The 15197-nt window shown below is 45.1% G+C and overlaps 2 protein-coding genes across 2 annotated transcripts in view; one reads left to right on the top strand and one right to left on the bottom strand.

Moving 5' to 3' along the window:
- Nucleotides 1-15197, top strand: part of LOC310828804 (uncharacterized protein) — a 115117-nt gene that overhangs the window by 42133 nt on the left and 57787 nt on the right. The window lies entirely within an intron of this gene.
- LOC310828805 (uncharacterized protein) lies at nt 1046-14684 on the bottom strand. Its single transcript, XM_083706688.1, has 6 exons — nt 14574-14684; nt 10093-10562; nt 9870-9951; nt 9535-9626; nt 8885-9011; nt 1046-3999 (listed from the first exon to the last, which is right to left on the bottom strand). Exons 2-6 carry the CDS (start codon nt 10492-10494, stop codon nt 2417-2419), a joined length of 2286 nt encoding a protein of 761 aa, XP_083562814.1. The 5' UTR covers nt 10495-10562; nt 14574-14684; the 3' UTR covers nt 1046-2416.

The raw sequence follows: 15197 nt of genomic DNA, 5'->3' as shown, positions 1-15197 counted from the left end.
GCGAACAGATGCGATACAAAAAGAAAAAAAGAACTGAAACCAATGGTTGCTCGATTATGGATGTTCTTCATATATGTGTTAGGATGAAGATTTACTTGGCGGCCTGGACAATCTTAAACTGTGAGTGGGGATGGCCATATTCCAATTGCAAATGGAGAAGCCATAAAGAGATACAGTAGAGGTTCAGGGACCCCAAACTGAAAGCCAAACAGTCAATGAAGAGATAACCATGTGGAGAGTGTCATATGTATGTCTCACACTTTGAATAAAACTCACCAGAAACCAACAGGCTACTAGTCTAAGCGCTTATCCACCAACACTGGATGCTGATGAAGACATTCAAGAAGATTTATACTCCCAGCTGGATACCGTCCTATCAGACACCTAAGGAGGATCAAATTATCCTCCTGGGTGATTTTAATGGAAGAGTTGGGCGAGATTTCAATCTGGGGCCTGGGACTATTGGGAAAGGAGGAATTGGCAACAGCAACCAGAACGCAATCTTACTTTTGACGATATTTGCAGCGCACTAACTTGTTATTACCAACACACTCTTTCGACAAAATAATAAATTTAAAACATCTTGGAGGCACCCTCAGTGAAACCACTGGCACCTCTTAGACTATGTACTAATTGTCCGAGCTGAAGATTGAATTGCAACCTGGCCAGTGACCAAAGATGGCCATGTGTGTGCAGAAGCGCATTTAAAGAAGAGGGCCTATGAGACTAATCTCTCAGAAATCCAGACTGCAGACATGGCACACCAAAGCCAGAAGGACGAAGCGGACCCAGAACTCTGCGCTTGGGGACAACCAAGTGTGTAAGTTGCATTACTGAGTAAACCTTCTTTCCCGCCACACACTGAAAAGAGAAGTGCCAGGGTGCTAGATTTAATCTCCGGGGATGTGTGTGGTCCACCATGGGGTGAATGTGCCATAGGGGATCGTAGCTGTCAGGTTTTTTGCATCTCTGTTTTTAGCTCCTTGGGATTTATGTGGAAATGGTTCACCGTGGTTAGTCTTTTTTATGTTTTATTGCTTATGACTACTTTTTAGTATTTATTTTTAAAAATTGTATATGACCCTTCATCTGAAGATATCGGGCAGTTCACAGCACAAAAATACAAAATACAGAATAAAAACAAGAACAAAATCAAAACAAAAATCCCCCCTTCCCACAAGCACATTTAAAAGGACACAGAATGTTTAATTACCCAAAGTCATGATTGTTATGTTGTCGTCATTCAAACCCCTTTCAAACTCCCAGCCAATCACCTCTCACCCCCAGCATTCCAAACTCCCCCTCCCTAGCCAACTTTACCATAAATCTTCTAGTATACTGTACTTACTTCTGTTACGTTAATTATTTTGCTATAGGTGTATATAACTTTAAATTCAAACACCAGAACATCACAACTGAGCTTTAAGGAAACACACATGCACATGAAGTTTCTGAGAGTCTCACTAGAGAACAAGTGTGGCCTAGTGGTTAAAGGCTCAGATCTGGGAGACCTGGATTCATATCCCTACTTAGCTGGGTGACCCTGGGGACCAGGATTATTGTCCGTGTTAAATCAGGAGGGCAAGAGCCATGTGACACCCCCGGGAGCTCCCTGGAGAAAAAGGTGGCCTTTAAACGCCATAAAGGAATTTCAGTAAGGACAAATGTCAGGTTCTGCATATAGGCAGGTATAATCAGCAAATATATAAGAGGGGGGACATCTGGATTCCCAGTAGTACATGTGAAAACGATCCAGGAGTGTTAGCAGAACTAAAGCTAAACATGAGTCAAAAGTGTGACGCAGCAGCAAAGAAAGCTAATGCTATCCAAGGGCGCATCAACAGAAGCCGAGTGCCCAGATAAAGGGAAGTCACAGTACTGTTATCTTCTTTTGGGTGTCACAATTTGAATAGGATCCTGACAAGCTGGAAGCATGACCAAGGGCCTGGAAGTAAAGCCTTAAGTGGAACAGTTGAGGGAATGGATATGTTTAGCCTGGAAAAGAGGAAACTGGGAGAAAACAGAATAGCAGTCTTCAAATATCTAAAGGACTGTCCCAGGCAAGATGCAGCTAGCTTGTTTTCTCCTGTTCTGGAGGGTAAGACCTGAACCAATGCATTCAAGTTACAAAAAATGAGATTCCGACTCAATATCAGGAGGAAGCTTCTGGTGGTATAAGCTGCTCAGCAGTGGAACAGATTCCTATGAGAGGTGTCATCTCCTTCCTTGGAGGTTTTTAATAAGAGATTAGATGGTTATATGTCATGAATGCTTTAGCTGAGATTCCTGAACTAGATGACTAACACAGCCCCTTCCAACACTACAATGCTATTATTCTGCTATTTTCCCTGCTGTGTGATCTTTGATGGGAAATAAGACTTTCCTTACAGGTGAAGCTCTTTCCACATTCCAAGCACTAATGTGCTTTCTCCCCTGTATGAATTCTTTGATGGGAAAGAAGACTGATTCTCTGCCTGAAGCTCTTTCCACATTCTAAGCACTGATGTGGTTTCTCCCCTGTATGAATTCTTCGATGGGAAGTGAGACTGGTCTTTTGTATGAAGCTCTTTCCACATTCCAAGCACTGATGTGGTTTCTCCCCTGTATGAATTCTTCGATGGGAAGTGAGAGTATCCCCCCGAGGGAAGCTCTTTCCACATTCCACGCACTGATATGGCTTCTCCCCACTATGAGTTCTTTGATGGGAAGTGAGATGTTGCTTTGTTCTGAAGTTCCTTCCACAGTCTAAGCACTGATATGGTTTGTCCCCACTGTGAGTTATTCGATGGTAAGAGAGAGCTGCCTTTGAGGTGAAGTTCCTTGCACAGTCCAAGCACTGATGTGGTTTCTCCCCTGTATGAATTCTTTGATGGAAAGTAAGACCTGCCTTTGAGGTGAAACTCCTTGCACATTCCAAGCACTGATGTGGTTTCTCCCCTGCATGAATTCTTTGATGGGAAGTGAGACGGTACTTCCGAATGAAGCTCTTTCCACATTCCGTGCACTGATATGGCTTCTCCCCACTATGAGTTATTTGATGGTAAGTGAGTTGTTGCTTTGTTCTGAAGTTCCTTCCACAGTCTGAGCACTGATATGGCTTCTCCCCTGTATGAATATTTAGATGAGTGGTGAGACTCACCTTCTGACTGAAGCTCCTTCCACACTCCAAGCACTGATGTGGTTTCTCCCCTGTATGAATTCTTTGATGGATAGTGAGATGAGATCTGTGACTGAAGCTCTTTCCACACTCCAAGCACTGATGTGGTTTCTCCCCTGTATGAATTCTTTGATGGGAAGTGAGATGAGATCTGTGACTGAAGCTCTTTCCACATTCCACGCATTGATATGGCTTCTCCCCTGCATGAATTCTTTCATGAGAAGTGAGACTATCTTTCCAAATGAAGCTCTTTCCGCATTCCAGGCACTGATATGGTTTCTCCCCTGTATGAATTCTTTCATGAGAACTGAGACTGGAGTGCTGACTGAAGCTCTTTCCACATTCCACACACTGATATGGTTTATCCCCACTATGAGTTCTTTGATGGTAAGTGAGATGTTGCTTTGTTTTGAAGTTCCTTCCACAGTCTAAGCACTGATATGGTTTCTCACCTGTATGAATTCTTTGATGGGAAGTAAGACTCTTTTTCCAACTGAAGCTCTTTCCACATTCCAAGCATTGATATGGTTTCTGGCCCATATGAATTCTTAGATGGGAAGTGAGATATTCCTTTCTACTGAAGCTCTTTCCACACTCCAAGCACTGATATGATTTCTCCCCTGTATGAATTTTTAGATGGGTGGTGAGAATCACCTGCTTACTAAAGCTCTTTCCACACTCCAAGCACTGATGTGGTCTCTCCCCTGTATGAGTTCTTTGATGGGAAGTGGAATAGGAACTCTGACTGAAGCTCTTGCCAGACTCCAGGTATGTATAGGGTTTCTCCACTGTGTGAACTTTGTCTTGGTCTCCCTTGTTCTGAATTTCTAATTCATCACCACCTGCAATGAACAGAGAAATGGATTAGAGCCTCAGGAAGAATTGTACTTCCAGGTCAGCCATGATCACAAGAGCAGCTTCTCCAAGCTTGGGGAAGTCTCAGGTGCAGAAATTGGGGTAGCGAAGGCAAACATTCCTTAAGACCCTGAGTGTAGCAGGGTGACAAGCCCGTTTCTCTGCCGCTCCCTGCTTGGAGGAAGTTGGAGGCCCCTGTTCCAGGCTGGTTGAGAGGCAAGGCACTGGCAGAAATATTTCTGACTCAATTACTGAGAAGACTCAGAGGCAATCGTGTAAGGGGCTGACTTCCTTATAAATTGGACTTGACTTAAATTTAAAGACACTTTACCATAAAGGGTGGGCAGCAGCTGCAGGGGAAAATTCTGGCTGCTGGTGTGTGAAGAAAAGCGTGAAAGAAGAAAAGAAAAAATCACTGCCACAAAGGAGAAGGGAAAGGAGAGGGAAGGGAGAATGTTGATACAAAGCTATAAATTCCTTGGGAGAATACTACCCAATCCTCGTGGCTAATGGAATAAAGAGCACTAGAATCCAAAAGGGGACTGTCTGGGTACAATTTGACTTTGCCATATAAAGAGAGAGCTAAGAGAGAGAGCGCTTGGAATATTGCCAGCAGAGTGGAGGTGCACGGTGGGACGGAGCAGGCTGAAATGTTATGTCTGAATGAGAGAGATCTGCAGAACAAAACGTGTCCCAGAAGGACTGTTGTTTAAGCATGGATTATAGAAGTGAATTACAGTACTAAGATGACCAGAATCAAAGAATAAAACCTGAACCAGCCAGCCTCACAGAGGGCAACATCTGTAACAGCAGAATTGACAAGGCAGCAATGGATTTAAATGAAACATGGATAGCAATCAAGTTGGCACTGGAGGCAAATTCCAAGGCAATATCCCAACTTTCTTGTAACATCCAGGATTTAACTAAAAGAACTGCTTCAGTGGGAAAGACTGTTAATAAGCTTTCTTATGGGAATCGTGAAACCAAGAAGCAAGCAGAGACAATGCAGGGGGAAGTGACAGAAATAAAGCACAAGGAGAGCTGCTGTCAGATCAAATGGAAGTTTTGGAAATGCGACAAAAGGAGTCCTTTTCGATATTTCATGGGATCCTGGAACTAGGCGATTAAATCCAAGAGAAACTGGTGAAGCAGTTGGTGGAATTCCTTCAGATGGAAGCGGAGGAGATAATCTAAGTTTTCTGTATAAAGTCGGCCTTTGAAAGCACAAAGAAATTACCAGGAGTTTGTTTGGTTCAGTTCTGCTCAAGAAAAATCAAGGATAGAATTCTTCAAACCCACTTCCGAAGCCACCTTCCAATAGATGGACAAAGGATTATATGGTGGAACCTCAGGTTACAGATGCTTCAGGTTACAGACTCTGCTAACCCAGAAATAGTACCTCGGGTTAAGAACTTGGCTTCGGGATGAGAACAGAAATCGCACAGCGGCAGTGGGAGGCCCCATTAGCTAAAGTGGTCTTCAGGTTAAGAACAGTTTCAGGTTAAGAACGGACCTCTGGAACGAATTAAGTTCTTAACCCGAGGTACCACTGTAATGATATATCATGAAATGAAGAAGATGTAAGAATTGGTAATTTTCAAAAACCTGAAGCTTTTCTTTTAGGGATATTGGGGACAAATGTCCTGAAGAATATGAATAAACTATTTGTGTACGCAGCAACACTTTATATGCACAGAACTGGAAAGAAGAAACAAAGAGGAATGGCTTGTAAAAAAATTGGAGTATGCAAAATTGGCAAAGTTGAGAGCAAGAGTGAGAGACCAAACTTTTTACTGAAGAGTAGAAACCCTTTTTGGGATATCTGAGAAAGAATTTTAGTCAATTGAAATCATGGGCAGGATTGGAATTATGAGCGTGGATTGGAAATGATAATAAATGTAATGAATGAAATATGTATTAGCTATAGTTTGATATATATCAGCAGCAGGAAAAGATGGGAATGAAAGCACCACGGAAATGAGGGAAGATGTCACCTCACTGTTGTTGTTTTTTGGTAAAAGAAGCATATATTGAATTTGAAGTTAATTTGTTAAACTTTTCTAAACTAAATAAAAATTATGATGCAAAGAAGAGGAAAAAATGGAGTTGCCAATTATTGAATAACGCTAATGAACACCTGTGATAAAGGAAAAACTAAAGTTAGATTTCTTACTGCAGAATTCACTGCCTTTGTTGACTGACACACCGTATTTTTCGCTCTATAACACACACCTGACCATAACACGCACATAGTTTTTAGAGGAGGAAAACAAGAAAAAAAATTTTCTGAATCAAATGTTGTACTAAACTATTTAATAAACAACCGGTATATCAGAATCATATTACAACCCTGTAAAGTGAACAGCAGTCAACAGTGGCATTAAGAACCATCATCACTGTCATTAACAAATGAAGAGAGAATTTTAGGTTCAAGAACTCTTCTAGTCTTCTGTGAACCCCAAGAACTCATCATTGCTAGAGTCAGAATTTAGGAAGCTCAGTTGCTCATAACCACTGACATCACTTTCTTCACTATCTTCATATAAAATGTCATCTTCTTTTGCATCCAAACCATTGCTAATGCCACATTTTTTGAATGACTGTGCAACGATTTCCTCCTTCACCGAGTGCCATGATGTTTTCACCCATTCACAAACCTGAGTGATAGTGGGCCTCTTCATTCGTCCAGTAGGTGTCAGATCATGATTACCAGCAGCCATCCATTTGTTCCACTCTTCTCGCATAAAGACCTTAAATGGCTTGTTGACGGAAACGTTGAGAGGTTGCAACTGGCTGGTAAGACCTCCTGGAATTACAGCTAGATGAGTCTTCACTTCTTCAAAGCACTTTTTTGTAGTTTCGCTAATATGTGCTCTAAACTGGTCCAGGTTTTTTCAAAAGCCCTCCAGGATGTTAGGACCACACTTTTTCAACCCATACTCTCATTCCATTTTCGTCCATCCATCCTTTCTCATGAACATGTACAGCAATTCCTCTTGGAATCACTTCTTTGGGAAATGTTTTCTTTTTGAAAATTAACATGGGTGGCAATTTGGTGCCGTCTGCACAGCAAGACAACACAACCGTGTAATGGGTTTTCTCATGTCCGGAGGTTTTCACAGCAATAGTTTTGGCACCTTTCAGATCAACAGTCCTATTAGATGGCACGTCAAAGGTTAGCGGGACTTCATCCATATTCCCAATCTGGCCAATTTCAAATCCATTTCTCTTCCTAGCATCAATCACAAATTTATGAAAAGGCAGAATCTTAGATTCATATTCTTCTGGCATTTTTTATGCAATTCTAGTTTTGGTGCGCATAGCAAGGCCACATCGCTTCATAAATCTGTGGCACCATGATGGTGAGCCAGTAAAAGCGTGAATGCCTTTCTCTAAAGCAATGCGTTTGGCTTCATGTATTATCATTTTTGTAGAGACTGTAAAGCCATTATTCCGCTGCTTTGTGATCCATTCTTTCATGGCAATGTCCATCTGTGGCCACTTTGCAGCAGGTCCACGAAAAGTGTGCTTGCTTTTATCTGCTTTTTGCAGCTGATCCTCCTGTTTCCTCCAACCTCTTATCATTTTTTCAGTTGGAGGTGGTCCAAAATGTCTCTCTGCTGCTCTGTTTCCATGCTCCTTAGCATATTTTACTACCTCTAGTTTAAAAGGAATCTTATATGCTAGTCTTCTCTGCTTTTTCGTCCTTATCAGAACGGGGGAGGTTTTCTGCAAGAAAATACAGTTTTCTGCAAGAAAATGATGAAGGAACTGTCAGTAATGTATGGTATCTCCAATACGGTGATGAAGGAAGAGAGGGGGGGAGCTCACATTTGTCCTAGGCAAAGCAGCCAACTCCTATGGGCCTAGGTGCCTTCACCCCCCATTAAATATTTGAGGGAGTCATCCCCCACCCCCCATTGTGGTATGTGAGGTGGGGCTTACCTGGCTGCCCCCCCATATTTTTTGAAGTTGGAAGAGGGAGGGAAGGAAGAGAGAGGGGGAGCTCACATTTGTGCAGCTGCCTTGCCTCGAACCGGAGCAAAAAGAGGAGGAGGAGACGCAGGGACACGAGCCTTGTAAGCCGCTTTGTTTGAATTTACCGGTGAGGTGCTGGGGGAGGGACGGAAGGGGATGCCCTCTTTGTCCCTCCTTCCGGCTCATTGTAAAGAAAGCAGAGTAAGAGCCACTTACATGTGTGTAAGCGGCTCTCCCTTTGCTTGAATTACAGTCAGCCCATCAGACTATAAAGTCACCTCGCCAAAAAACAATAGAGCAGGCAGACACGGAGAAAGAGAGGCTGCCTCCTTCTCCCACCTCGACGAAAAGCCAGCAAGAGCATCTCTTCCCGCCTGCATTCGCTCCATAACGTGCACACACATTTCCTTTTACCTTTTTTGGGGGGGGGGGGGACTGAGTGTTATGGTGCGAAAAGTACGGTACTTATGGGAAACTGAACTTCAAAAAGCCTGTTACTTTCTGCAATGAATTTCCTTTGGCTCAATCATGGAATCTGCTCCATCTCCAGCGTCAGAAGAATTTTTGCAAAACCAAGAACTGACAGAACCAAAAAGAAAAACACAAAACCTGTCAGAAGCTACTTCCACTTTCCTAAATATTCAGGAAGCCTACAATTTTAAAAGGCCTGGGCAGCTCAGACCAGCCTGATCCTTGTTTTAAAAGGCTTAAGTGGTGGAAGAATATTCACAGGCAAAACAGACAATAGCCTCCATTCAAGGTAAATTATGAGGGTGCGAGAATCCCAGATGCTGTAGGTGGCGCTGTCAAAATCCATCAAAATCTAGGAGATTCATCACACAGAGATATATGCATGGAATTTTGAAACAGATGTTGTAATAATATGAGCTATACCAAGAGAATCTATGGTCCCACGATTCTCCTCCATGACTTCCTTATGCAGAGCTCTCTGGTCAGGATCCAGCAATGCCCACTCCTCCTCTTTGAAACAAACAGAGACATCTTCAAAGCACACTGGACCCTAAAAGCAAAAGGGAAAGTTCCTCCTCTTAGAATGCATAAAGATTTAACGACTACACATTTGCTCTGTTGATTTCATGGGAATATTTTGCTGCAGATTTTAAGTAGAGATGCTCTTTTTAATGTCTCAATGGAATTGTTTTATTGGTATTTCATTGTGATTGATGCCAACTTCAAGGGGCGCATGGGGGCCACAGGGAGGACAAAGCCCCTTTCTGCAGTGGATGGGGCTCATTAGGTGAATCCTGGCTGCAGTTTTTTATTGTTTCTTGATTCCATAGAAGCCTATTTTAGCATTTCACAATAAATTGACAAATAAAATAGCAACTACTGATAAATACTAGTGACATTCAGAAGGCGAGTTAAGGTGAGCTGGTTGTTCATTATACTCGGCAGATAAACGTTCTCTTTCTTAAGGGCAGCTACGGCAGAAGCAAAGAAGAGGACAGATTTGTTTGGCCCCCAGAGACACCCTGGTTGCCCCACCCCTCAGCCCCTTTCCCCCAAAGGCTCCTTCCCCCCACCTGATCCGGTTCCACAGCCGCTGCTTCCCCTCCATCACCCAGAAAAGATGGAAGAGGAGGTCTTGCCAGTTCTGCCAGTATAATTCCGTCACCTGTGAGAGACAAAGGTAAGTGGGAACCATGAGAGCATGCTTCTCTTGGAGAGAAAGCCTCACCTGCTGAGTGCATTTCAGTGTTTGTACCCATTTCATAGTTTAGTTGTGCAAAATTACACCTCCCCTCCTCTGGGCTCCTGGACCTAAGTGTCTTCTCCCAAAATGATGAAAAGAACCCATGGAATCACTTCGAAACCCACAGAATGTGACCCAACTGAGAAGAAACTACTTCCTCCTTACCTAGTGACCTCTCTCTGGTTTCCAACGGGGTCCTCTCTGCCTCAGAGGAATCAGGACCCATTTCCACAAACAGATCATTTTCCTGAAAGAGAAACAAGGATTCCAAACAGACAATGGGGACAAGGGTTAAAAAAGGAAAAAGGATGAGCAACTAGGAGAGTTTTTTAGGATCTTCTCCCTCCTTGGAGCCCCTTGGGAGGATCCAGAGGAAAGTCTCTCTCACCTGCTTTCTCTCCTCTGCCTGACTCAGGAGGAAACCTTCAGCCAGGGCCACTGCCTGGGAACTGGTCTCTGCTCCGCATTCCCTCACCCAGCTCTCCATCTCCGCTGGAAGGACAGCCAGGAACTGCTCCAAGATCACCAGGTCCAGCATCTCAGCTTTCGTGTGCCTTTCTGGCTTCAGCCATTGATGGTCAAAGCGGTAGAGTTGGCTGCAAACCTTTCGTGGTCCTTCAGCCTCCTGGTGACAGGGCTGCCTGAAATGCTGGCTCTGCACCTCTGAGCGAAGGGTGTCCTCCTCCCCCAGGATCTTCTGCATGGAGCTTTCCCAGAATCCCCCACTTCCTCCCGTTTCCATAGCATGGTCTCTTCCTGCTCCAGGGCCAGCTGAGTCTTGTTCATCCATCTTTAGGAAGGAATCCAGTTTTTATTTGACCAAGTTCTGCCTGTCTGATTTAGAGGTGCTGGCAAATACTGCAAAGGAAATATATTGACCCGTTGTCAGGAGAATAGAAAGGTTCTCTGAGCAAGTGTGGATGAGTCTTGCTAGGAACCAGGACTGGACTGCACCACATGCCAGACTCTGAGCTTTCCTGAAGAAGGAAAGGAGGAATGAAGGATAAGAAGAAACTATCTCGACCTCCTAGGGGGAAAGTGACCAGGCCAAAAGTGGAGACAAATGAAGGGGTTTCTGTGAGATGAATGAGCCTGGTGGCTCCTGCCTCTCAGTGTTTTCAGCCCAAGGATAGAAGCAGAACGGTGATGGAGAAGTGAATCATTTGTTCCAAGTGTGGAATATTTGATGAATTATTGTATTTTAATATTTTGCTGGAAGCCGCCCAGAGTGGCTGGGGATACCCAGCCAGATGGGTGGGGTATAAATAATATATGGACACTAGTCTCTATTGAGGGTCCTAATCCTGGGCTCCTCAAGGGTTGCTCTCCTTCCCAACCCCTCTCGAGGGCACATTTCTTTTCTGCTTCTGTCTTGTTTTCTACCCCTTTGCATCTCCAACGTCCCTTTTTCTTCTTCTGAGGGCCAGATCCTGATCTGGCCAAGCCCCTGAGGGCCAAGTGGGTGAGGCCAAAGTTCCTGTGGGTAGGAAAGTGCTAAAAAGCCAGGAAAAGAACAACTCTGTTTCTTTCTGTCATTGTAACTTGTTTTAAATGGTTTTTAAAATTGTGTTTTAATTGTGTCCTCTTCCCCGGGGAACTTAATGGGAAAGCTTGGGTTATAAATTAATAATATTATTAATAAGAAGAAGTGTTACACAGCTTATCCCCCACAGAGCCGTATATGCGTTGCTATTTGGAAACCCCTGAGGAGTGGGATTGCCAAGAGAGGGGGGAAGTGAGGGAAAGTGAGAGAAGGAAGCTGTGCTGCGTCCAAAGGATGAAACTCAGAACTGAGTAAAGGAATGAGAAACCGAGTGAAGCATTCCACCTCCTCTTCTAGAAAGTTGAACATCTACCTTTGATTTTTAGCAAGGGAAGTTTAAGAAAAGCTGTGCAGTTACTAATTTGTTTTAAGGCCTGAAAGCTCTTTAGGTTAAGTGTCATTAATAAGTTCACTGTTTCCTGAAAGGACACAACTCCTGACCCTTCTTTGTTTTACCAACTTGGTTTTGTAAATAAAACCTTTCTTATCCGTTCAACGTCTCCCTGAGTCTCCAAGCATCTAAGGTTTCCCTCACACAAAATCCAAGAGAGAACCTGTGGTGGTTAATATATATATATATAGGCGTCATAGAGAGTTGGAGGGTTTGCCTCAAATGGTGGAAGAGTCATGACAGGAAATAAAACCCACAAGAATACAGTGGTACCTCAGGTTAGAAACACCTTGGGTTACAGACTCCGCCAACCCAGAAGTATTATGTCTGGTTAAGAAAAGGTTTCTGTGGGGAGAAGGACTCCTGAAGGGAAGAGAGAGTCAGGCAGAAGCAGAAACGGAGGGAAAAACCTCTGAGGGAATTTCAGTCAGGAGACAAAATGGAGGAAGCCAAAACCTGACAGAGAAGCTCAGGCTTTGAAGGAAACAGATTCAGTTGGCGGGAAAAGGGGGGACAAGGAAAAAGAGGCTGCGCTGAAGAGAAAACGTCAAATATTGTGAGCCAAAACTCAGGCGGAAGATGCAGAAAGTGAGACCTAGAAAAGAGGCCCCCAAAGAAATGTCCCTCAGGCACAGGAGATGCAGCTGAGGGCAGAGAAGGGAGAAAGAAATTCCCTCAGGGAAGAGGGGGAAATGAATCCCAAATGCCAGGGGGAAAACGAGAGAAGAAGAAGCCTTTCTGTTTGGTCTTGAAAGGACTCTGTTGTCCCAAAGGGGAGAAAACGGAAATAATCAGTTCAGCCCAGAGACTCTGGTCAAGCGGAGCAGAGCCGGCCGAGAGAGAGTTATGGGGAGGTCTACAAATTCCATTAATAATAAAAATAAGAATAATGGCAGCCCAGGAGGAGGAGCTGAGGGGATTGAGGGATCTGAGGGGACTTGAATCCAGGCCAAGATGGTGCAGAGAGGCCAGAATCTGGCAGGGAAATGGTGGCCTGGAGGCTGAGGCAAAGGAGGCAGGAACTATTATTCTTATTTTATTCATTTAATTGATTTTCATTTTATGAAATGACAGGAACTATTCCCACTTTTGTCAGCCGGAACCCCCATTCACAGACATGAATAGAGACGCCTTTAATCTGATAATTCTTGCATTTGGAAGCTGCTGAGAGCAGCTCAGAAACTCTGGTGCGGTTTTTTAAAATGTTGGCGGAGTAATTAAGAGAGATTTCCCTTCAAAGGAGACAGTTCTGCCAAGGATGCGAAGCCTGGAGTCCCAATAACTCCCATGTCTGATTCACGGGTTTAGGTGGGGAAGCTTCATTCCACCTGAGGAGCTCAGCATGTTACCGGAAAAATCCGAGGGCTCCCTTGGACAAAAACAAAGACACCAACCAGGATAACTTGGAGCAAAACAGCAGCCTGTAGGCTTGGCCTTTATTGAACTGTTGCAACAGGGTGCTCCCCTCACTTGCCACCCTGTAGATCAAGCCCACCCCCAGAAACATCATACATGCATCACAAAAGGAGGGGTTGAGGGAGGAGTTGTGGTGGTAACCTGAGGGTCCTGTCACCTGGCTGGACCCCCTTCCCCCCCTCCCCATGAAGACAAAAGGTAGTTGCAGTTTCCTGCCCCCAGAGGGAAGATCTGATCAGTGTCCTTTGTTCCAGTCCATGCTGAATCCACTCCCATATGCAAGTTCTTTGTGATCTTGATGGTCTTCTGTCTAGGACCCTCAGGGTTGGCATAGCAACTGGGCAGGGCTCCTGTGGATGTGCTGGGATGGTGAAGGGATTATGGCTGGCCTGTATCAAACCTTCCCCATTTTGTAGTCCTTCCTTCATGGAGTAAAATAAAAGTGGAACGGTGCAAATCCGATGTAGGGTTGATTTTCTATGAATTTATAAACGAAGTGCAGCGTATGTAATGTGTGAGTGTGAGTGTGTGTGAAGTTTGTACAAACTGAATGATGGGGGGGGGAGGTTTCCTGCAACAGCAGGAATTATTATTATTATTATTATTATTATTATTATTATTATTATTATATTCATTTAATTGATTTTCATTTTATAAAATGACAGGAACTATTCCCACTTGTGTCAGCCGGAACCCACATTCACAGACATGAATAGAGACGCCTTTAATCTGACAATTCTTGCATTTGGAAGCTGCCGAGAGGAGCTCAGAAACTCTGGTGCGGTTTCTTAAAATCTTGGCGCAGTAATTAAGAGAGATTTCCCTTCAAAGGAGACAGTTCTGCCAAGGATGCGAAGCCTGGAGTCCAGATAACACCCAGGTCTGATTCATGGGTTGTGTTGGGGAAAGCTTTACTTCCAGGACAACTGAGGAGCTCAGCATCGGAGCAGGAGGGGAGCCCTGCAGGATGAGGCCAGTGGGGCCCGTCTGGAGTCCCCCCTCCTGCTCCCACTGGGGCCTGAATGGGAAGCCCCCCAGCCGGACTGGGGCGCAAGAGCCCCTCTCTCCCCCTGCGCTCCCTTCCAGCAACTGGGATTCAGCAGCATCACTGGGCAGACAAGAAGCCCAGCAGAGCCCCTCCTCCTCCTCCCTGGTCCCGGGCTCGCCTCCTGGGGCAGGGAGTTCCGCAGGCTTGACTCTGCATCGCACCAAGAAGCGCTTTCTCTTCTCTCCCCCTCCCCTCTCCCAACAGTCAGCCTTTCCTTTCCATTTCTTCGAGATGCTTTGTGTCCAAATATTTCCGTCCCCCTAAACCCTCAACTAATAAATGGGACTGATTCCTCAGGCTGGGGGGGGGGGTTATTTTCAGGCCCTTTTCTTCCCTCCCCAAACGGCTTTGCAGAGAAGGGGGGCAGGAGCCTCTGCCGCTTGACTTGGGGGTCCCCCTGCTTCCCCCCTGCATCCCAGGGACCCCCCTCTTCTCCCCATTGCACCCTTTGCAAGATGAGAAGAGACTCACCGGCTTCCCGGAGGCGCCATGGATGCAGCACGTGCAGAAGAGAGAGACAAAGGCCCCTCCTCCCTTTTAGGCAGGCGGGAGAGGGAGGGGCTTGGGAGAGGGAGCTTCTCCCCCCCCCCGACCCCCAACCCCCTCTTGACTTCCTCTCCTCTCTAGGAATCCCACTCAATCCCCTTTAACCCTTGGCAAGCCAGCGCCCCCAGCTTGCCCCTCCTTCTCTCTCTGGTGTCCTGTGCCGGGGAGTTCCACAGGTGAACTCTGCCTTGCGTGAAGAAGAGCTTAATGTTATCTGTCCTGAATCTTCCGATTCCTTGGATGTCTCTGAGTTCCTCTGCCAGGAGATGCAACTCTCCATCCACTTTCTCTAGGCCAGGCTTGGCTTTTGAAAATTGGGGGGGGGGGGCTCTCAGTAATTAGCTAATTGGGAAGCACTGCTCTAAAGAGCCCCAGAGGCTGCAACCTTTCTTCATAGCAAAGTCTGCCTGGATCATTTTGGCTCATCCAGTTTGCAGATGACACCAAACTGGGAGGGAAGGCACAAAGGACAGAATCGGGATTCAGGATGACCATTACAGATTGGAGAACTGGGGGCAAGCTAACAAAATTAATCTCAATAGGGACACT

Source organism: Podarcis gaigeae (genome assembly GCF_964106915.1).
Source record: "Podarcis gaigeae genome assembly, chromosome: 13".
Taxonomy (NCBI): Eukaryota; Metazoa; Chordata; class Lepidosauria; order Squamata; family Lacertidae; genus Podarcis; species Podarcis gaigeae.
Note: the sequence above shows the minus strand (reverse complement) of the source record. Positions and strands in the feature narration are given on the sequence as shown.